General features: G+C 41.9%; 1 protein-coding gene across 2 annotated transcripts in view; it reads right to left on the bottom strand.

Annotated features, from left to right (window-relative positions):
• The window catches only part of LRMDA (leucine rich melanocyte differentiation associated), a 1,135,247-nt gene that overhangs the window by 504,069 nt on the left and 607,563 nt on the right, over positions 1 to 23,615 (bottom strand). For both annotated transcript variants that reach the window (XR_011495866.1, XM_044757615.2), the window contains exon 5: positions 13,987 to 14,104. Coding sequence is in view for 1 of the 2 variants with exons in the window: in XM_044757615.2 (XP_044613550.1) it covers positions 13,987 to 14,104 (118 nt within the window). In the remaining variant the exon portion in view is untranslated. The remainder of the gene's footprint in view (positions 1 to 13,986; positions 14,105 to 23,615) is intronic.

Genomic DNA, 23,615 nt, shown 5'->3' with positions numbered 1-23,615 from the left:
CCCATCCCCAAAGAGAGTCTTGGAAATGTTAAGTGTCCCTTTTGACTACATTCTTCCTCTGGCCTGGGTAGGTGCAATGGACTCATCCAGGATGTACTGCCAATTTGAAAATGGCACCTAGGCATTCTTAACAGAGCCTAAAACTACTTGTGTGCCTACGTCCTGTGATCCAATAAACCCATACCTGGAAAATTATCCTAAGGAAATAATTTAAAGGAAACAAACACTGACACACACAGACACACACATGCATGCACACACATAACATTAGCAGTATTTTATACATAAAGTTAAAATCTAGAAACAGTGGGAAAATGGTTTATTAATTGATGGCACTTATATCAGTTTGATGAAGAATTATACAGTCCATAAAAAGAATGAACTTGACGACGACAAAGTAGCAGAGTAAAACATATTAGGTAAGTAAGTAGAGTACGAAACACACATAAAATACATACAGAAAGGGCTCAAGATTGAAAGGAAATAGAGCAAAATGAAAAGTCAGAGGGTTAGCGTGCAGGGAACATAGTTGAAAGATTTTCTTTGTTAATTTCCCTTAATGGGATCATAACATTGTTTCAAAAAGCATATAAAAATAAAATAAAATAGAAAATGAAATGGTCCCTGTACCTTTTACTCTTTAATTGTCACATATATGTCTGAGCCTGATATTCAAAAGCCAAGCTCAAATATAACCTATAATTCTCCTTTTAGGAAATTCAAAAATTCCTTCCTAAGAAGGTGGAGGGTGGTAATATTTGGTTGCAGGGACAAATACTATCAGATCTTTGCCTGACTGGCTGTTTCATCTGAGTACAAAAAAAGCAAGCTGCACATAAGCATCTAGAAACATAGAGATTGGGAAGACTTATTTCGAAACTACTCCACAGAGACATCTGTTTACACATTCATGCACACACACACACACACATATACACAGAGCAGCAGCACTAAAAGACCTTTTGTTGTGATGCTGTACAACTTCAAAGCATAACTCACATTTTCTATGAACTAGAAACCCCGAAGACTGGAGGAGGCCACTCTCACATCACTTCCACCTCCAGGAACAGCTAAGTGATAGCAGCCCCCAGAAGCTCCTGCTCCCCCTGAACCAATGACATCTTTCTGCCACTTTGGACAGGTTCCTGCCTTTGAGAGGTGAGTGAGGCATGGGGCTTCCTACTCGTTCTCCATGAAGTTCACACCAACCTTGGGCTAAGTGGCTTACCTTCTAAGTGCCATCCTAGAGTTGTAATGGAATGTCTCTGCTAGAGGGGATCTGAAGATCTCGCCTAAATTACTTTTTTGTTAAAGAATTTTTTTAAAGAATAGCTTCTCTTTACTGAATACCTACTATGTGCCAGGCATTGTGTCAGATGCCTCACAAGCATTTGTTTCTCATCTTCACAACATACCTGCATGGCATGTGCTATTGTCTCCATGACACAGACTGGAAAAATTATAGAAATGGAGTGACTTGCCCAAGGTCACACTCCTTTCAGTGGTGGAGAGGGATTAGAACTCAAATATATGGACTCCTTGTTCAGTGCTCTCAACAAAACCATTCTGCCTCTTTGGCACACTTAGGGGGACTCAGCATGAACCGCTCTTGTACAAGGGTTATAATTAGTTGTTTGGTCCCAGTTGCTTGAAGGATAAACAATGTCTGATAAACCCACAGGCTGTAAGTATTTATTACATCACAACCCAGCTGCCAACTGTCTAACCATTTTAATAAAAAGCTATTTTCTAAGGTTTATGTTTTATTGCATGTATGACTCCCTTATTGGTTAGCATTTCAGAGTTGTGGAAAAGGTTATGAATTTAGAAACTGGCTGCATTCATATCATATTTAAAACTTAATGCTATTTTATTAAAGACATATGGGCCTCCAAAGTACACATATTAAATGTCATGTAAGAAAAGTAGCAGTTTAAATCATGGTCAAATTCATTTTTGACGTGACTCCTGAGGCTTCCCAAGATCTGAACTATTTCTTTGTAAATCTGGCAGTTTAACCACACTCATAAATCACTTTCAAAGCATATTATTTCTTAATTTTACTGCATTAGAGAGTGTTTGGCCTACACAGTGAACTGTTTGTAGCAGTTATGTGAACAAAGTTGCACATTTAGTCATATAATGTGCAAAAGAAGAGGGGAGGGGAAGCAAAGAAGGGAAAGCTTTTCATTCTTTAGTCTGTTTTACTTACCCTCTCCATTTTTACCTAAGCAAACACAATTCATAGCATTCAGATCAGGCCTCTGTAATCTCAAAGTGCAGAAGTCACAAGTTGGTATCGAAGGTATTGAACACAGGATATAAACAATAATTTGTAATTTAATCGTTTCCAAAACATCCCATAACTAAAAATTAGAAGGGCGCAGAAATTAGACTCTTTTTTTTAAACATTATACTAAACGGAAACAGATTTTTCAAAAAAAAAAAAATGTGGCTATGTAACACAGCTCTTGGTTGTTTCCTAATTATCCAGAGATCCAGTATCTCAACCTTGGGTTTTCAAAGCCTTTCTGATGATGAGATAATATTCTTTGGATGTGTGTAACAAGCCCCCAGACATCACTCCATTTTACTATGGGGTAGAAGGAGGCTGGCTCCAATGACGAATTCCAGGATCTAAACATCAGCCTTGATTTCCAGATTCGCCAAGGGAATTGAAGGAGGATTAAGAGAGTTGAGTCTAAGGTCACCCAAACAAAAGGGCTTAATGGCTTATTTTTGGAACCAGGCATCCTTTTCCTGATTTGGGCCCTGTGTAGAGCCTTCACTGCTCCACTGCTGTCCACTCGGGGCCGCTGCACCGTGGTTCTCCTGTTTCCATCAGTGACCATGGAAGCTCCTCTGTCCTCCACACTGTACTGACTGTTCTTGTGCCTCCATTTTGCCCTGGCTCTCTCCCTCTGCCATCACAAGAACAAAAAGGCCTTGTGCAGTGCCTGGGGAGACCCCCTAACTCAGGGGCCATGATCTCCCCAGGATAAACCTTCTTTCTCTCCCCATATTCCTTTCTTTTAGGTGTTTTACTCTCATTGGGAAGTAGATACTTTAGTAAAAGCCTTAGAAACATTTCACTGAAGTATAAAACTCAGTTAAGCCACCAGGAATATAGGAGTAGTACCCCCTTCTATGGACTCAATTATGTCCCCCCCCAAATTCATGTTGACGCCCTAATCCCCAATGTGACTGTATCTGAAGGTAGGGTCTTAAGGGGGTAACTAAGGTTAAATGAAGTCATAAGGATGGGGCCCTGATCCAACAGGACTGTAGCCTCATCAAAAGAAGAAGATTATCCCCTCCCTTCCATGTGAGCACACAGCAAGAGGCAGCCATCTGCAAAGTGGGAAGAGAGGTCTCACCAGAACCTGACCATGTTGGCACCCTGATCTAGACTTCCAGCCTCCAGAATTGTGAGAAAATAAAGTTCTCTTGTTTAAGCCATTCAATCCATGATGTTCTGTTAGGGCAGTCTGTACTGACTAATACACACCCCCATGTCAAGCCCAAATTAACTTGCCCCAGGTCACACATGCAAACCCATGACATAGCAATGCCACAAAAACTTCTGCTTTTAAATTAAACAACAAGGAACACTAGTTGCCCCCTGATTCTACATAACAGAGACAGTCTTAGCTCCTTACACATATTATCTCATTTAATCCTCACAATAGACGTGGAACAAGACATAACATTTCCCGTAAAACAATGAAGAACTAGATGGCAGAAAGTAGAAGTTTGGCCTTTAATCCAAACATAAATGTAATCCTGAAACTTGGAGTGGGGCCAGCTCCCAAATGGAAGAGCGAATCTAACCATAGCCCATGAACAAAGTAAAAATCAGAGGTTTTCTCTGGAATACAACAGCCACAATAAATTCAGATTTAAAACTTCCCAAAAGAACAGCTGGAGGCAACTTCCTGAATCACGTCAAGAACAAAAGGAAAGGTTGGGTGGTGGGGAGGAATTAATAAAAATGGGCCAAGTAAAGCATGGGAGAGGTTGCTAAGCCAGATAACCTCTGTGACAATTCAAAATGCCAACCGAAAACAAGTGACTCACTTATAAATTTCACTCATGAGTTAAAAGCTTCATGAAGTAGAAGACCCACTTAAAATTCCCCACTTCAACAAGGGGAAAAAAATACAGCTTTGGAGCCCAGGCAGAGAGCATTAGTTTGCTGTTGAAAAGAAATAATGAGTTCTAATTCAGGTAATGTAGCTCAAAATTTACTGCCATATTTTAAAATGCACATGAAAAATAAAATTATCCTAAAATGTCCTTGGTGAAAAGGCTGAGAGCATAATTGCTATCACTGACAATAGCATTGAACTTAGCTAAATTAACATCAAAGGAAGCCCCAATTACAGAGCATCTGTACATTATTGATGGTGCCCTGTCTGTTCATCTAAGATACTCTACTGTAGCAAATAAAAGAGCTAATTGTACCACCAGCCTTCAGGGACCCCAAGGGCAGACCTGCCCTAACACGCTTGTGAAACACCACTTTGCTTGGTCAAAGGGACAATCATGTTGCATTTGGAGTTGGAATGTGTACAAGGGCCCCAGAGGTAAGCCCTGGTGACCACAGGTAGAAAAAACCCTGGAGAGGCAAAAATACACTTTTTGGAGAGTTGCGACCAACTCACAAGCCAGATCCAACAGCTACCTGGGAAGGTGGATATTCCCAGAGGTCTTGGCAGGGAGAAATAAGCTCTCTGGAGAAACAGGTGGGGAGCAGCTGGAATGTATCAGAACTCTTCTCCCTTAGAGCAACAAATAGCTTCTTTTTACTGCTCATGGAACCATTCGGGGCAAGGGGAACTTCTAGGGGTAAAGGTAATTTTTTAAAATGAGAAGAAGGTCTCCTCTGAGCATCGGGCTCCTCACTGAGCCTACTGTGTGGAGGAAGGAAGTGCCATTACTGGAGCTCCTACTGATACTGGTACTTATCTGTACATACCTGCTGGGCATTCACCTGGATGATACCCTGAAAAGTATGTATTAGCCACATTCAGGAAAACAGATCAGATTTTTATTTCCATCAAACTTTGTGAAGACCTTTACCTCTGTTCAAGTTGGATAACCTAAGATTATCCTACTACTTTATCCTATCTGCTACTTTTCTTCTTAGGCTTTTGGGAACAATGAAAACAAGTATATGTTAAATACCAGAGACAGCCCTTTTATCACTAAGCTTACATGAGTTTTCTTTTATATCTTTTCTTAAAATTCACTCATCTTGTCTGATGTTGTGGACTGAGTTGTATCCTCCCAAAATTCTTATGTTGAAGCCCTAACCTCCAATACCTTAGGATGTGACTATGTTTGGAGATAGGGCCTTTAAAGAGGTGGGTAAGCCAAAATGAGGCCATCATTGTGGGCACTAGTCCAATATGATGTGTCCTTATAAGAAGAGGACATCCAGACACACAAAGAGTTAGCAGTGATGTGCATGCACATAAAGACGACTGTACGAGGACACAGTGAGAAGGCAGCCATCTGCAAGCCGAGGAGAGAAGCCTCAGAAGAAAGCAATACTGACACCTTGATCTTGGACTTACAGCCTCCAGAACCATGAGAAAATGAGCTGTTTAAGCCACCCAGGCTGTGGTATTTTGTTATGGCAGCCCTAACAAACTAATGCATCTGCTATTAGTTGCAGGCAGTTTGGAAATAACCAAAATTCTACAGTAGACATTGGGACCATGCCATCCTCATTTTCTCCTTCTCCCTTAGCCATGAAATTGCAAATAATATTAACATGTAATCAAAGTTAGCTTTAGAATAATGTTCACAATTTTTCCCTAGTGGCCTGGCATCTGTGTGGTTACAGAGTGACCCATCCATCCACCCATGCATCCAGGAAGCATGCCTTCCTGGATGCCTATCTGCTTGAGGTTCAATCCCTACCATTTGATGTTTCCAAGGGCCCAGAAGGGACCTCCCAAGCAAGGCAGATCTTTACGAAGCTGTTCTTCAGACGGAGAAGGATCAAGGCCCTGGTTTGACTGAAGGTGGGAACGCTCAAGCCTTCATAATCCTCCCTTCACTCAGACCTCAGTTGTTAGCCTTTTTACTCTGTTCCCAGATAAGTTGCCCTGTACTTTCAACCTACTCATCCTCATCACTGGGCTGGAATCATCAGGCTCAAGGCAAAGAATTAGTGTGTGAGGCAGCAATGGCAAGTGGAGTAAAGCATACTAAGGATAGGTGTCGTCCAAGTTCACCAAAGCACCTGCCACTGAGAGCAGCTCCCTGCCAAGCCTTGAAGCTACCCTCAGAACATGGGATAATGTTAGCTTTAAACACAGGTAACTTTAAATCAGCACCCCAACTTTATTCTCTGAGAATCTACTTTCTTAAGGAAGCATCTTTACTTCCCTCTCCTCTTCTCTTTCTTTGCAAGCTTAATTTTTAAAAATAGCAAAAAAGCCTGAATTGCAAAAGCAAAATACCAAAAACTGTCTTTTAAAGTGGATCAAGAAAATGTCAAGCTGGAAATGTACAGATTATAGACATAATCAGCTATTAAGGCTCCATCTCAGTCATCACCAGAGATCACACAAATGAGGACTTTCCATGGTCCAGTTAAGGAGCCTTAAATTTACTCCTTAAAACTAAGACAACTGATACCATAGGGGACAGGGTGTTTTGAGTAATAACATGTCAAAAGACTTTCTAAAATGCCATAGACTCATTGCCAAGGGAGTTACTATTGGGTCTCTGACAGCACCTGGGTTTCTCCTCATCTCAGCATCTGAGCTTCTGGCTACCACATACACCCCTCGCTGCCAGTTCCTGGGAGAGGGCTCTCAGGCCCAGCTCTTTGAACCTCTGTGGCCACCTGAGCACCCACACCAGCCTGGGCACTCCGAATGCTGGGCAGCCTCAGGCCAGCAGCTGCCTCTGCACAGATTTCCAAAATACCTTCAGGGCACAGAATCCCTGAAGAGCATTACTACTCCCTCTCCCAGACACCCAGGGACCCAAGCACAGACCTGCCCATATTTTCTCCCACTTCAAACCCTGCCAAGGTTCCTCTTCTTCATCTTAAGATAAATTGCAAACTTGACCCTCCACAAACAGTCACAGCCCTCCACAGCCAAAGAATCACATGGCAAAGACCAAAGTCAATGGGATGGGGAACCGTGTGCTCCTCCCTCAGAGGGGGAACCATGGCAAGGGGAAAGGAACAATTTTAGACAAAGGATGCAATCTACTTCTTCCAACTGTGAGGTTCCAGAGGCTGTACAAAGTATCCTAGGGATACTTATCTAATTCCCCACAAAGTGCCACTTACTTCCATAATCCTCTAGGTATGTGTATGTCCAAATGTCTTCCTATAAAAGGAAGCATTTGGAGGCCAAAAGAAGAAGAGTGTGGAGCTGGGCCGTTAAGGTGCAATGAAAGCCAATAACTCCAATAGAGACTCAACAATATCACACAGGCATTAGGCTTAGTGGAGAGGGATACTGACTACGTACTCAGTACCTGACCACGCCCCAGGGACTTCTGGGAGTGGCTATGAGTGGCTGCCAAAAGCACCTACAGTTCTGTTTCACTTTCCTTCTCTCTATTGTGGATTTCAATTCTCCATCCACAGGGCTTTGCTAGGACGCCGGAGACACAACTTTCCTGCAACAGTATATCTCTGATTTCATAGGGTTGTTATCAAATGCAGGGTAACGAAAAGCTACCAAAATTGCCTCCAAAGAGCAATACTCTGAAAGCATTTACTCAACACCTGGGATGCCATGGTGCTAAAAATGTAGAAATACAAAATCCATGAGTGATTCCCCCTCAAATGAATGTGACAAACTGTGAAATCAGGAATAAGATCAAAAAACAAACAAACTACAAATTTTTGGCTTCCAGAGTTGTTTCTAAACACATCACCTAAGCATTTTCCAAAAGAAATTAATTAAAAAATTTTTATCCCTTCAAAATTTACTATAAAGTAACTGAAAATAGAATCTGAATATGGCTCTAGACAAGAAATATCTGCGCGAAAACAGAAAAGAACCATAGAACACCAATATATTCAGGTAGTCAGAAATATCCACAAACTCAACTGCCATTTTTAGTTTTCTTCTGAATGCTTGGAACCATAGAGAACTTTCAACATATATTGGCTTATCCTCTATTTAACTGAATGTACTTGAGGTTTACAATATTTATTTAACAAACATACCCCAGCTTAATGTAAAATATATATTCTTAAAAATATTGAGTGTAGAGTAAATGTTAGTAATTGCAATAAATCTAGAGATAATTCCTGATAACCTTTTACATGTTTGCAATTGGCTGGATAGGGGTAACGAGATATGAAAGACAGACACACTGTGCTGTAGAACAGGGTAGTACTTAGTAAAGAACTAGGGTAGGCATGAAAAACAACTAAGTGAACCAAAGAAGTCACCAGGTAGCACTCCTTATGGTACAAACAAAAAATATAATAGCAGCTGAGACAAGGAAAATCTCATTCTAACTACACAAAGACTCGTAGAGCATCCCAACATGTTTTCTGAAAATAACTACTGCTTATTTCCTAAAAACCCTGATATGAGCAGGTAGATTCTGAGAAAAGAAGGACTCAGGGAACACCTGAGCAGCGACAGGGAGTATGCAGCTTCAGATCACATCCTTGCCTCCCCTAGAAATGCTATTCAATGGAAAAGCCAAGACACAGGGAATCACAGAGGCTGGAGGTTTTGCCATCGTAAGAGAGATCAGGGTAAATCCTTTGGAAAAACAAATACACAACCCAGAATCTTTATTTTCTGCCAATGCACAGTTTCAAGTTCCTACATTTTCTTAAGGCAAAGGTTCCTTTCCTGCTTTTCCAGAGGACCATATTGAGGCAATAAAAAAATGGACTAGCTTTCATGAAGAATCTTACCATATGCTCTGTTGATCCTGGTGCATTCTTTTGACAAGTAGTGGTTGAGCCTCTGCCGAAGACCAGGCACTGGGGACACGGGAGTGATCAAAATGGCAAAGTTGCTGCCCTCAGTGAGCTGACACCCCAGTGGATGAGCAGCTGCTTCATCCCAATGCTTCTATTCCCTGTCTTTATCCTACGTTGCCCTTTTTTGTGGAAATTCAAAACATAGACGCAGATGGAAGAAACTAAAGGTACCCAGGGGAATTGGGGCCCAACTCCAAGTGTCAAGAGCAGGACTGTGTAGTGTAGTCATGGAAGCAGGTGATACTTGGACCCAAATAACTTCTAACTTTCAGTTTAAAGATGAGAATAAAAAAGACTTCCAGAAGGTACATGTACTCAGAATTTTATTCCTCTAATACATCTCCCTCTCTCTCTCCCTCCCTTTCTCTCTCTCTCTGTCTCACACACATTCTATAGTCTCCTCTCCCCCAAAAATACCCCCAAAGATACACATACACAAATATACAAACTATGCAAAACTAAACAAATACACAAACTACACATGATGGGAAACCCAGGCATACCCATATAAAGACATGCATGACATATTTTCAAGACACATCAACACCTACAAACATGCCTATTACTGTATCTTACCTATAGGAGAATGACCACAATCACAAACAAAAACACACACATCAAAACACTTGCTAGTATAGGCTGTGATTCTCAGTCCAGCTGTTCCTGTGGCTGCCCTCCCCATCACTTCTATAAGGTTCAGAAGATTAAACAGTTGGCAGCCAGTTTCATATACATGCCTTGTAAACAAGAGGGCTCAGCTTTAAATAATTATGTCAAAGAAATGACAACTGTGCTCTTTGCCAGAAAAGGGATGAATAATTACAAAGCCAGGACATAATTAAGCAATTCTGACTGTCGAATTCTTGAACTCTCTCTCTGATGTGCAAAGCTGGCGCGCCTGCCACGCATGCCCTCCTGGACAGGCCTCTGCACTGCTTTGATCTACACTTCCTTGTGCAGCAAGGGGGGGTCACAGCCTGGTCATTACAGAAGCCTTTCTTTGGGGGCCTCAACCTTCTCAGCATCCAGCTTGGGCTCTCTGCATTGACAGTGGCATGATTCAATAGCCAATATTTGACAAAGATATATATATTTTTTTAAATTCTGAGAAATAAGCAAAGCCTGGCTGTTGCAGGCCCATTAACACACACACACCCCCAAATCTAGAAGAGTCCCTTGTAGCATTAGCTATCACTTCCTAATGAATGACAGCATCTTTCTGTAGAACAATCAGAGCTCAGACAGAAGGTAGCTTTTAAAAATCAAAAGCCAAAAGGCATCAATGAAGAAGAAATGTGTCATCGTGAGAGAAAGCAGGAGAGAACTCACACTCAAGCACCAGGGCCTGCCAGATACCAAATCAAACCTTTGTGTCATAGGGGGTTTATTAGTTCCTGGATGACTTTGCATTTGCATCAGCCGAGCATACCCAGACTGCCTGCTCCCTACCTCCAAGGCAAGGGCTGTGATTGGAGAGGCATTTTTCCATTCTCCCAAATAGTTTATGTCAGGAATAAAATGAAAACAGCTCCCCAAATCACAGCCCTTCTGATCATCTATCAGAGCATTCTGCTGAATAAGCACAACAGGCTGCTGGTGCCTCAGAAAGGACAGAAGCCAACTTGAGATTCCGATTCTGTTATGAAAAATAGGTCTTCACCAAGTGTGCTCAGCACAGTGTTGGCAATTCATGGGGAAGAAATTGCTCTCCACTTAGAAGCCAACTCTTGGTGTACACAAACCTCCCAGAACATACATTTGTATATGTATATATATATATATATATACAGAAATGGAAAGCATATATATATATACACACCTGCATAGGAACAAACATATGTCTGTACATACTGTGAGCAGATGAGAATCAGCCTTTTTAATACCCATTTATTAATTCAGCAAGGAGCTCATTTGGCCTCTTTCTATCTGCAAGAAAAGTACCAGTGCATATCTCTGAAAACAACAGACAAAAGGGAATTGCCTGTGTAGGGGAGGAAGACATTTCCTCTACCCTCTCTGGGTCCTCCTGGCCGGACAATGAATTAAATTGACATGACACAGAATAACAGGAGAAAATTAAACAAAGCTTTATAACATGTATACATGGGACAGGCTCAGGCAAACTGAGCAACTCACCAAAATGGTGGAAGTTCTCATCTTAAGTACCAGCCTCAGCTAAAGACAAAGTAGGATGTTGGCAGTGGGGAGAGTCAGTTATGGGAGATCACCAGATAAGCACAGTAAACAAGAGTAAGGTTATTAGTCTGATTTAAGTCCTTGCATTCTGCACTGATAAGAGTTTCTAGAGATAAGGTCATGCCCCCCTCTTCCTGGTAAAGAGAGGGAGACACCTTTACAGATGGAGATTTCTTTTACAAATGTAAATGTCTCTTAACAAAGGGTAAGTAAATTCTACTTTTCAGAGTTTCTTTCCTGTCTGCATTTTCTAAAAGTAACCAGCACAAAATAATCCTCATGCCAAAGAGACATATCTTGGGGTGGCCAATTCCAGTCCCCCACACCTGCCACTCATGAGAGGCATACAGTTTGATATGAAACCAGGAACACAGAGAAATCTTCTAGTGCGCTTCAAGGATCATGGAGTAAACACAACACTTAACTAGAAGCCCAGACCCCTGGGTTCTGCTTCCACAGAACTGTGGGGACTTTAGGAAACTACATCCTCTCCCAGTTCCTTCACTCATAAAATGGGGTCACAAACCAGATGATTTCTGACGTCTTCTCCAGTTTAGAAAGCATACGACTCTCCAAAAAGATAACACCTGAAGCTGCCTATGCTTTCTCAGAGTATTTTCGTCTCTCTCCAAATAATTAATGGATATTTTTAAGCTTAACACATTTAGTAAAGATGTTAAGAGTCAATCACACAAACATGAGCTAATTCTATAATTGATTAGAAACTAATTTGGAGCTTTGAAGAGCATTTCTGCTGATGTTGCTAATGACTCTGAGAACCAGCCACTACTGGATCTTAAGGAGTCATTCCCACTTGCTTTCAAAAGAGGGGAGGATTTCAATCCTCTCCCCCAATGTCTCTGCTCCAACCGAACAGTCCTGCTTTTACCTGTGGTCTTCACTTAGGTTCCTATGAAGTTCTGTTTGAACAGACAGATGCACAGGGAAAATGTTTAGCTCACTGCTCCAGGGGTAAGAAATCAGAGTGGAAGAATGTGGGCTCTGTGTTCAGACACACAGGTAAAGCTCCAGCTCCAGCAATTACTAGCTGGGTGACTTGGGCAGCCCAATTAACATCTCTAGGCCTGAGTTACCTCATCTGTAGAGTAAACCAATGCCCCCTTCCTTCTACATTATAGGGTTATGTGAGAACTCACAAATCTGCATACAAAGAACCTTAGGACAATGGTGGGCACGCATGGAGCACCCCACCCAAATATACTGAGTATTGTATTTTGTACCCCTTCAGATTTCCAGTGACAATGTAGAGCTTCCCATGTCAAAGACCATGAGAGTGGGAGAAATATTGATTTATTTATGCATTAGGTGAGAAATGTAGGCTGGGCAGGAACCTAAGATATTATAAAAAGTTCATTTGTTGTATTTTGTTTGGTTTGATGGTGTTGGCTGTCTCTGGAATCTTTTAACCAAAGAAAAAAAAAAGGAGTCCAAGAAATAAATTATTTCATTTGGACAAAATTACAAAAGCTGGAATAACTAAAGACAGTCATGAGCAATATGTCAAATCTGTGCATTGATAAGGAAAACTGTTAACACTTTAATAGCTACGAAATGAATCATTCAATTAATTTCCCACATGCTGAAACAGGTAACAATACATTTATCTGCCAGAATTATACCCTCCCTATCATATATTTCCACAACTGTTAGCAATTTTATACAGCATAATGGGAAATAAGTTGCACCTCATGGATTCCAGGGGAGAAAGTGGCCTGAGGTCTGCTGCCAGCTGAGCTACTTGATAGAAGAGGTTTCATTTTTCTGTTTTGGTTCTGTTTGTTTTTTTTTCTCTTTCTCTCTTAATCATTTCCAATGCACGTGCAGAGGGCTCTAACTCAATAAGTGAGGACAAACTAGACCTCCAGGATTTCTAGGCCAATGTTTTCAACACCCAAGCTAGGATCCCATGGGAAGTGACTATGTAGCTCCACAAAACCCTAGGGCAGTGAGGGACCTCCAAAGGGGTCATTAAGGGACATCAAGTCCATTCTCCAGCCTCAAGCTTCAGTGAAGGACCCCAACTCCTCCTAAAGAGCTGGTTCATGTCCTTAAAAATCTCTTTCATCTGAATCCAAGACTCAAAACCACATCTCCCCTGCCTCATCAATGCTTTCATTAAGATGACAACACATTCACTTCCATGGCCTTGATGCAGACTCAGCTGGTAAAAGAAAGGTCAGTAAACACCATTCCAACAAGCTCTGGAGAGCTACATGTAGGGAGCACACACCAGTGCCAGGTCACATCGTTGGAAAAAATTGCCTTCCCCACTAACGATATCGCCGAGAGCTGTTGAGCCTTCACTTGTGGACAGAAGAGAATCACTTTCCCCTAGCTCCCCTTTGGCCCAAGAAAGAAGTGCCCCCTTTGAGGCAATAGAAGAATCATACCCACCTAAGAAGTAGTAAACGCCCAGTGCTCTCTGCTTTCTTCTTTCTCAGCTCTAGACCTGCAGAGGCCCTACCTTATAAACAAAACACCCTCAAGGAGGCCTGAAATACTCCCCCAGGAATGTCACCACTGGGCTGTGTATGGTGCTGCCTTATTTGTAAAAGAGGCAGTTGGGTAAAATCACCTTACAAATAAGATCCCCTTAGTCATGGGAAGACCCAACTTACACCCATTTCTACTTCTTGTTTGGTCAACAGTGTATCCATGGATGAAACCCTCGTGTGAGAACCCTCCTGCATTCTAAATACATAGGAGGACATCCTCCATGCTCAAACAGTAAACAGCAAAGTGAGACACAAATCTCTGTGAAGACCAGGGAGTAGGTAGTTTACCTTGGGCTTCACCACCTTCATGAATGCCCCTCTGACCAAAGCTTCCTCTCGTTCTTGTTTAGTTACTTTTCGAGCATCCAGAAACTTCAAATTGGGCAGCTTGTGCAGAACAAAGCATCTGGAAAAGAAAAGTCAGAGACGACTCAGGAAGGTTGGAGTGATGGCCTCAAAGGTCCATGCAATCTGTCTGATGCTCAGCAATCTATACCATTAGGTCTGCAGAATCTTAGATCTTGGCTGCTACTTCTCCTCTTTTCTTTCACAAATAATGAATAATCGCTCTCTGGAGAAACCCAAATGGTTATATTTTACACAGACACACAAGTCAACTTTAAAAATGTACACTAATGGTTGCTTTTGACTCAAAGATAGATACACACACACATCTAGATTAGCCAGGAAGATCCTATCAATGTATTTCCCTCCTTCCATTCTGGAAAATGGGCCCAGCTTCTTTACTACACAGGAAGTTCTCAGTGAAACTAACCTAAAACCTGATTGTACCATTTATGTCTTTACCATTTGTATGGGTCATCTGTATCATTCTCATATCTGAGAAAACAACAAATCTTCAATTTGAAACTGAGACAAGAGAACTTGACTTGCCATCCAGGTAAGTAAGTTAGGATACAGGTTGTGATAACCTGGGATAGAAGTAAGAAACACACATAGCTGAGAAATGCTTCCTTGAGGAATCAAACAGGGGTCTTGAAGACTTTTTTCTCATCATTACTGAGTTATTTCTACTCTGGCACTAGACAATTATCTTTATCAAGGAAAAACAAGGGAAGTTGGTTTCCAGGGAATGTTAACAGCCCAAAAAATTCTATGTGGTCTCCATTCCCCTGGAAAGAGTCTTTGGTATCCATTACGGCCTCCATGGATAAGCCAATGGCTACCTGTGTGATGAACTGTCCTCAAGCAGGTATATACAGAGTTGATGAGAAGCAGGTATATAAACATATAAATAAATATAGAAAAGGTATAGATACTTGCCTATACCTCTCCTTCCTCCATGACAGTCACTAACCCAGATGCTTTCCATCAATCCCCCATCAATCAAAGGAGTAATTGTTTAGACCCTGTCCTGCTTAGGAAGAAGAAGTAAGTACCCAATGTCAAGACCAATGGATTATCTCCATGAGAATCTGTTATTTCTTTCCTGTACCCAGCCTCCTCAGTATTCATTCAACTTTCAAATCCCAACCCCCACCAAGTTTTCTTCTGTACCTCCAGCCCCCGTTGCTTTCTCCCTTCTCAGTGCTCCCAAGATACAATGTCAGCACCATACAGTCTAACATTTTGTCAGTTTTTAATTGTCTTATTGGTGTTTAGTTGATGTCCTCACCTAACTATAAACTTCTTTAGGCAGGGACACAGTTTTTTGCTTATCCTCATACCATCTTGGAAAGCAGCATTAGAACGGACTCAGTAAAATACCAGTGATTTTGGGGGCTGGCCCCATGGCCAAGTGGTTAAGTTTGTGCGCTCTGCTTCAGCGGCCCAGGGTTTCGTGGGTTCGAATCCTGGGCACGGACATAGCACCGCTCATCAGGCTATGCTGAGGCGGCATCCCACATACCACAACTAGAAGGACTCACAACTAAAAATGCACAGCTATGTACTGGGGGACTTTGGGGAGAAAAAGGAAAAATAAAATCTTTAAAAAGAAAAATACCAGTGATTTCAGTTGCACAAATATCTCTTGAGTACCTACTATGTGCCAGGCCATAGGTATACAGAGGTGATTATAACAAGGTTCCTGCTCTTAAAGGGGTGCTGAGTGTAATGGGGAATGATTGACTCACAAAGAGAAATTAGAAATTAGCATAGCTAAGTGCCAAGATTGAAGTTATGCAGAAAGCAGTTTTGGGGGAACAGAGAAAGGGACCTAACATTATTCACTGAATGCCTGAAAACTAATGGCTGGAGAGGAAGAAGAGGAACAGGAAATCTCAATCAGGCTTCAAAGAACCAAACTCTAAAGCAACATCAAGCACTTAGCTTTCTCTCAGAGCAAATGCTACTCAGGGTATGTAGTGCCCCCCTCCTCAGGGGAGCCTTGGGTACCCAAGGCCAGCTCCCACATTCATAAGGTGTTTCATGTCACCAAGTGACCTGCATATGCTTTTCTAGGTAAAAGACTTAGCTGATTACTCAAATGCCAAAGACTACAGCTTAGAGGCCTCCAGTCATAACCTTTGTATGATTCATTGTTAAAGTCAAAACACACTGAATTCTTCTGAGGTATAGTTTTTCTCCCCAGAAATGTCTACCCCAACATATGAAGGCCTGAAAATTTGACTATCTACATCCTGCTTCCTCTCTGGAATCTATTACCTTCTTTCCTACTTCTCCCTGAGCCTCTTCCTTCCATCTCCAAATGCCCCCTAAATGTACCCCAAATCAGAAAAGTTCCACAAAAGCCCAAATGACCTTTCTATCCTCCAGGAGAACTCTGACTGGCCTCAGTCAATGTCAGAGCAAACTTCCATCTTATTCTTGTAGCAGCAAAGTCTTGATGACAACAGATTCTTTCAAATAAAGACATGTACAGACGGAAACAACATGTCAGGAATGACGCGCAAAGGGATAAAGACACCCACTAAGTGTAGGGTGGGAAAAGATGAATATTCAGGTGAAGAAAACATCAGTATTAGAAAATCAGCCAATGTTTAATGATGGAATGAAAGATGTCTTCACAGGGCTGGCAGGAACCATGATGACAACAGACAGCACATTGTCATTTCGCCCCACTTTGGATCACAGCCCTGAAATCAAAGGAAAGAGAGAGAGAGAGAGGTGCTGGCTTTTAAGCTAGTTAAAACTTTTAGATGACAAAGAGCTGCTGTTTTCAGAGCACACTTCTTATACAATTGAAGAAATAGTCTATGAAACAGGCTGCCAGTCACCCCTGAAACTAGGGGTAATTTGACTCCCATCTTGATGACGAGCCTGGGGTTTCCAGGTGGTTGATGCTTGGAGAGGTTTGAGGGACACTAGGAAGGCTTCTCTCAAACAGTCCACTCTGAGACAGCCCAGGGTCCAAAGTTCCTCCCCCTGAGATACCTTCTTTCATTTATTTCATTTCATTTGCTCATACTTTCACTCAACCATCAAATAATTATTGAGCAGCTACTACCTGCCAGGAACCATGCCAGGTGCTGAGAATAAGATGCTACGCAAAACAGACAAGGTCCCTGCTCTCAAGGAGCCTATATTCCAGTACAGTGGTTCTCAAACTTGAGTGGGTATCAGCACGCCCTGGTGGGCTTGTTGAAATACAGATTGCAGCGCCCACCACCCCCACCCTCAGCATTTCTGATTCACTATGACTGGAGTAGGACCTGGAATTTTCATATCTAATAAGTTCCCAGGTCAGGCTGATGCTGCTGGTCCCGCTGAGAGCCTCTGTGGGACTGAAAATAACATCATGAGGAATAATAGTTTTGGAATTAGGAGGTTGACAAGGTAGCAATGAGTCTCCTTCCCACTTCCACTAATAGTCTGCTCTGCCCCAGTGTCTGTGGTACACAGAGTCCAGACAGTGGCCACGTCTACAGATCTCCCTGCCCCTTGGTGCTTTGGAACTAGCTCCAAACATTACTTCCAAGTGATAAGTCAGTGGGCTTTCTGCCTGCCTGCCCCATCCCAGTCTAGGGAGATCTATTTCCCTTTGTTCTAGTTCATGTCCGGGTGTCAAAAGCTGCAGCTTCAATCCTGAGGATAATACAAGTTTGCCATAAAAATACAAGAGAGGATTCCTGAAGCCACAGAATGAAGGCTTTTACAATATCAATTCAACCCTTGTAAATTTAATCCAGGGTTATTTGTTGCACCAAAATCTCTTTACCGTGATGTATGACTTAGTTACTGGGGTTATCACAGCCGTATCCTAAAGTTGCATAGTACATAAAACATTTCAGTTAACAATGCGGGAAGGTTAACTCCCCCAGATAACCTGCAATCACAAGGGCTAGTTCAGATGACATGCCTCTGTCAGCTTCCACGAGCTATTGATGGTTCAATCAGTTTGTTTTGAAGGTAAAGTACAACAAAAGGGCAGTAAACTTATTCAGACTGTCAACAGGGGCTATTGGGAATGGGGCTTGCAGGTAAGTAATTCTGGGTGTTTTAAGGCTATTACCAAACAGCAATGGTTGAAGGAAGAGACAGCTACTAATAACATAGAAGGCGGCCATCATAAACCACTTTATGGCAGAAACCCCCATCTATAAATCCTGTGACACCCAGAGACAGCTTCAGATTTATAAAACTGCTTGTTAAGCCAGGGCACTGTTTAATGAAAAGAGATCCGTCTAAGTTCTAAGTCTCACATCCCTAGCTCCAGAGGGCAATTCCAATTTTCCTGACCTTCCCAAGGTGGCTGGGCAAAAGTCCCAGGGCCCCAGGGGCAGAAGTCAGAGGCATTCTTGGCTGTGATATGGAAGGTGAGGTTATGGACAGGAGATCTGGGATCCTGGGAAGATATTTAAAGACTCATTTGTCTCTATCTGCAAACAGATTGTCTAAAAGTGAGACCTGGACACGTAGCTTTTCAGGTTCTCTCTCTTTTCACAGAGAATGCTCCATTTTCTTAAAGGATTGCTCTAAGGAGACACCTAAAACTGGTAGGGAGAGAAAAGAAAGAACAGAAAGGCTTTTTTGTTTGTTTGAGTTTTGCTCAAAAATCAATTTTCTCTGCCCAAATCCTGAAGCTCTGGCAGTTTTCATCTAGACTTCAAAGGGAGAGAAGGATGGTCTTTTCTCCTGCCTATACCTGCTACCCCAGGGGAACAGGCTGCTCCCCAGTAACACCACATAACGCCAGAAATACCAAGATGGATCTCCACCGTCTGCTCCTGGGCTTAGCTGCCGTGTTTCTTTCTATGAGGAGACTCTACTCAAGACAAACCAAGTTTCCAGACCCTGAGGGGAATGGGGGGGGGGGGGTCACTGGAGTTTTTTGCCTACTTCCTTCCTTTTATGGCATTCTATGCTTCTCATTACTTCTTGCAACCTTCTTACTCCCACGCTTGGGAGTTGGGAGACATCGTGCAAGGTACTGAGGCCCTACCAGGGGCCCCTGAAGACAGCAATGGGTGATCCATAAACTATTCTCATTCTTTTACAAAACTTAACAGAATAGAGGGAACATGTCAATAAAACATCAAGCTTCTTCACTTTCGACTGGATTACATAAGCCCCGTTTGGTAACACTGCTTACCTCATGCTGATCAAAAACACCGATCAACAGCTAAATGTGTCTGACTAATTTTAAAAAGTTAACAACAGCTTAAATGAGCTTACTTAGGAGACCAAATCTTTAACATGTAGGGGAGAAAATTAAAAAGAGAGATTATAATGAAAAGCTTAGGGACTAATAGGACAGAGCAAAGAGTCCAGACTCTGGGCTTATCTTGTTGTGTGATCTTCGTTCAGTCTCTGTCACCCTCCTGAGCCTCAGATGCTCCATCTGTGCAATGAAGGAAATGGGCAAAATGGTGCCTAAGCCTCTTGGAAGCTTTAGCGTGAATTCAATGTGCCTCAAAGTTAATTTACAATAAATACATCCAATAAATACATCCTTTCTGACTACTCCAATTTCCTTATATAACCACCTCCTCACACCTCTAGGTAAAGGAGGACTGAGAAAAAAGTCCATAAAGACCAAAGAGTAATGAACAAGCATGGTGAGAGGAATAACGCCAGATACTTGGAGAGAGGACAATGATCTCACTTTAATGAGCCAAGGTGAGCTCACCTACAGCATTAATGAAGGCCTGACAACTGGCAAAGGCCAGCTGATTTTCCTCATAGTTCACCGGCAGCATGTTTGAAGTCTCTGTGCAAACAACACACCCACAGGACAGACTAAGGCCCTCTACAGAGGGTAACTAGCAATTACTCTGTGGGCTTCTGTCACTTTGATCTCTGGGTCGTGACCTTTGCTTTCTTGTGATCTTCAAAGCCCAGATTGTAGATTAGCTGGAGAATGCAAGTTGGGTTACATAAGCCACAAGTTTTACAGCTCCTATTGGGCTGGGAAATGATGGCAGCCCAGGATGGCCAACAGACGGTGGAGGATCCCTCCCTCCTTCCCTTTGGCTGAGTGCTATAGACACTGGGCAGACCCCAGTGCTGGTCCCTTGAAGGAACAAAGAAAGGGTGTCACGTTTTAAATAATTTAAACTTGTAAAGAGTACAGAGGGGCTTGCTGGGGAGGAGGGAGAAAGGAGAGGCCAGCTAAAGACTGCAGTGGCAGGAGAAAATGAATGACAAAGAGTTTAGTGACAGAAGGTGAATTAAGAGACCATGAGACCAACTCCCTTATTTGACAACTGATGTCTAGCACTTGTGTATTGTTGACCTTCACTCTACTGTCTTTCCTGCAGGAAGAAAAAGAAAAAAATTATAAAGAAAGACAAGAAATAAGATCATTCTGGTCACCCAAGTTTCCCATACTTCATTCATTTTTTGGCTAGTGTCGAAGTCCACAGCAACCCCAAAGTGGTTTCTTAGTAAGATAGTGGTCTTCCAGGCCAAGCTCTGCCCCTCTCCTCTCTTCCTGTCCAAATCCTGAAGGCTATTGGTTATCACATTCACCTCCATACAACATTCATCACAAAATAGCAGCATGGTGTGTACACACAGCAAAGCATGGGCAGGTTTAAGCTCCTATAATAACACGACATTTATGTTATGGACATTTCTCAGCCATGAACTATGATGAATGGCAAAGAGAAACTCCAGGCAAGGTTCTGCTCCTGCCACAGCAGGACCAGGGCACTGCTCAACAACTCGGTAGTATGTTCATGCTCACATAGAGATTTAATGAGCCTGTTTTACTGTGGGAATGTGTGCCAAGAAAATCCACCTGGGCGCACAGGGGGCAAGTGAGCAAGGAAAGGGAGTGACATGGAGGAGGGGAAATAATCAGCAGAAACCGAAGCATCTGTAAAGCCAGTTCCAATAACTCCCTAAACCTAGTCACTTCCCATTTCTGGTCCAGTGGTTGGCCACAACATGACCTAAAACTGGGCTGACCTCTCTGAAATCAACATCGCCATGGAAATGAAAGAACAGACATACTCGTTTTGATGTATGGCTGGGTGACATATTATAAATATTACATCACATAACCACAGAGGATGCCAATCAATAAGAAATTTTTTTAGACAGCACTAAATGAACCATGGGTTCTTACTTCTGAATACACTCCTTTAAGGCTCCTACTATTGCTTAAATGATTAATAGAAGACATATTGTCAGAAAATGTACTTAAAGTGAAAAACAGTAAACTGTAGAAATATCATTCATTTTTAAAGCAATTTTCTAGTGAAAATGTCACATAAATTTACATAGAGGCCCTACTATTCGGCTCTGGGTGGCACCTAGAAGGAAGGCACACCCCATGCTTTGTAAATAAAGGGCCAGGAAAATATTTTACCAGAAGAAAAAAAAAAGGCAGCTGCATTGCTTTGTAGAAACCCAAATGCCACAGGAACTCTGGGATTCAAAAGTATTATTGTGAAACTCTTAAAATTTCTCAGTGGCAAATGAAGCACAAACTCCAGGATGAACAAAGCAGACCTGCTTACAGACCATAGAACAGAACTGCATTATACACATATTTATCTCATCCAAAGGCAAGTATGAGAGTGCTTGTCAAACCAGAAATAAAAAATAAAAAAAGAAAATGAATAAAAAATTTAGAATTGCCAGAGAGTAGGCCTACCATTCCACTCAACCATTAGATGCCATGCAGTGAACGTGTAACTGGATGGGCACACATTTAATGTTCTCTCCACTGTTCTTAGTTCCTGTTTCTCTCAGAGTGTGAGCATCTTGCCATTGTTGTGGGTAACTGATAGATTTTCTAAGGTAATTTTAATTAGATGTGATTTCAGTTGTGTGTGGCCTCCAGAATCCAGTTCCTCATGGCAACTTTGCCATATATGCACTAGCAAACAGCATTCCCAGTCCCATCCCTCAACACCTTCCAAGGGAACAGACCTAACATGGGGAGAACAGGCTTGGAGGGTATCCAGGCCAGCCCATGAGATGAATCATTCCTCTAGAACCAAGCCCTCCCCAGAGAACAAGACCTAACACCAACACTTGGAGTAAGTCTGAAGGATAGTCCCTGCTTGTTAACCGTGTTTGTTGACATCCAAATGAATCTGATTCCGAATAGGCAGTGGGCATCTGAGGTGCCCAAACGGCCTTGCATCCTTCTATAAGTACTCAGCTCCCCAGAGGGAAGGGTAATTTCAAGCCAGCTCCAGCAGCAAACAGTTACCAAGCCCCTATTCCATGGTCAGCGTTACTTTAGGTATTGATAAGGCTTCAAAGGGCAAGAAGACACAGCCCTTACCAGCTGGAAGCCAGTCTCTGGATGTTGACATATATCAAGTAGTGACAGAAATATAGAAGGTGGAATATATAAAATGGGTGAGATGGTAAAGGAAGAACTGTAACTGGTTGGGAGCAGAATATTTCAGAATGCTGGAGCCAACAGGGATTTTAAATACTGCTTAGTCCAATAGTTCTCAATTGAGCGCCAGAATCACCTATTGACTATTTTTTTTGCATTTGCCACTAAACGAATCAAAATGCCTTGGATATTCAAAAGTGTAGCCATGGTTGAGGGTCACTGATCTAGACTGTCCTCCTTATTTTAAAGGTCCCACTGGCAAAGTTGGATTCTACATCAGATCTTCTGATGTGGCCCCTTACACGATGGGTCTTTGTATTTTTGCTAATGTAATCAGTTAACAATAATAACAAAATAGTATTAGCTTTTCTTTTCCTTTTACAATCTTATAAGCCTTCTATTTTAGACCGAATAGAATAAGGTGGAAGTGGAGACTTTCCTCTCTCTACTTCTCTCATTCTAGAAAAAAATAGCAAAAAATGTGCGTACAGTTCAATTCACATATAGCTTTAGGAATAAACAAATGTGTGTGAATGTGTGCACATATACCCACACACACATATATACATACACATACAGAGACACACATATACCCACACACACATATATACATACACATACAGAGACACACATATACCCACACACACATATATACATACACATACAGAGACACACATATACCCACACACACATATATACATACACATACAGAGACACACATATACCCACACACACATATATACATACACATACAGAGACACACATATACCCACACACATATATACATACACATACAGAGACACACATATACCCACACACACATATATACATACACATACAGAGACACACATATACCCACACACACATATATACATACACATACAGAGACACACATATACCCACACACACATATATACATACACATACAGAGACACACATATACCCACACACACATATATACATACACATACAGAGACACACATATACCCACACACATATATATACATACACATACAGAGACACACATATACCCACACACACATATATACATACACATACAGAGACACACATATACCCACACACACATATATACATACACATACAGAGACACACATATACCCACACACACATATATACATACACATACAGAGACACACATATATGCACACACATATATATACATACACATACA

Source organism: Equus asinus, chromosome 2 (genome assembly GCF_041296235.1).
Source record: "Equus asinus isolate D_3611 breed Donkey chromosome 2, EquAss-T2T_v2, whole genome shotgun sequence".
In the NCBI taxonomy this organism is placed as follows: Eukaryota; Metazoa; Chordata; class Mammalia; order Perissodactyla; family Equidae; genus Equus; species Equus asinus.
This window is presented reverse-complemented; position numbering and strand designations above follow the sequence as displayed.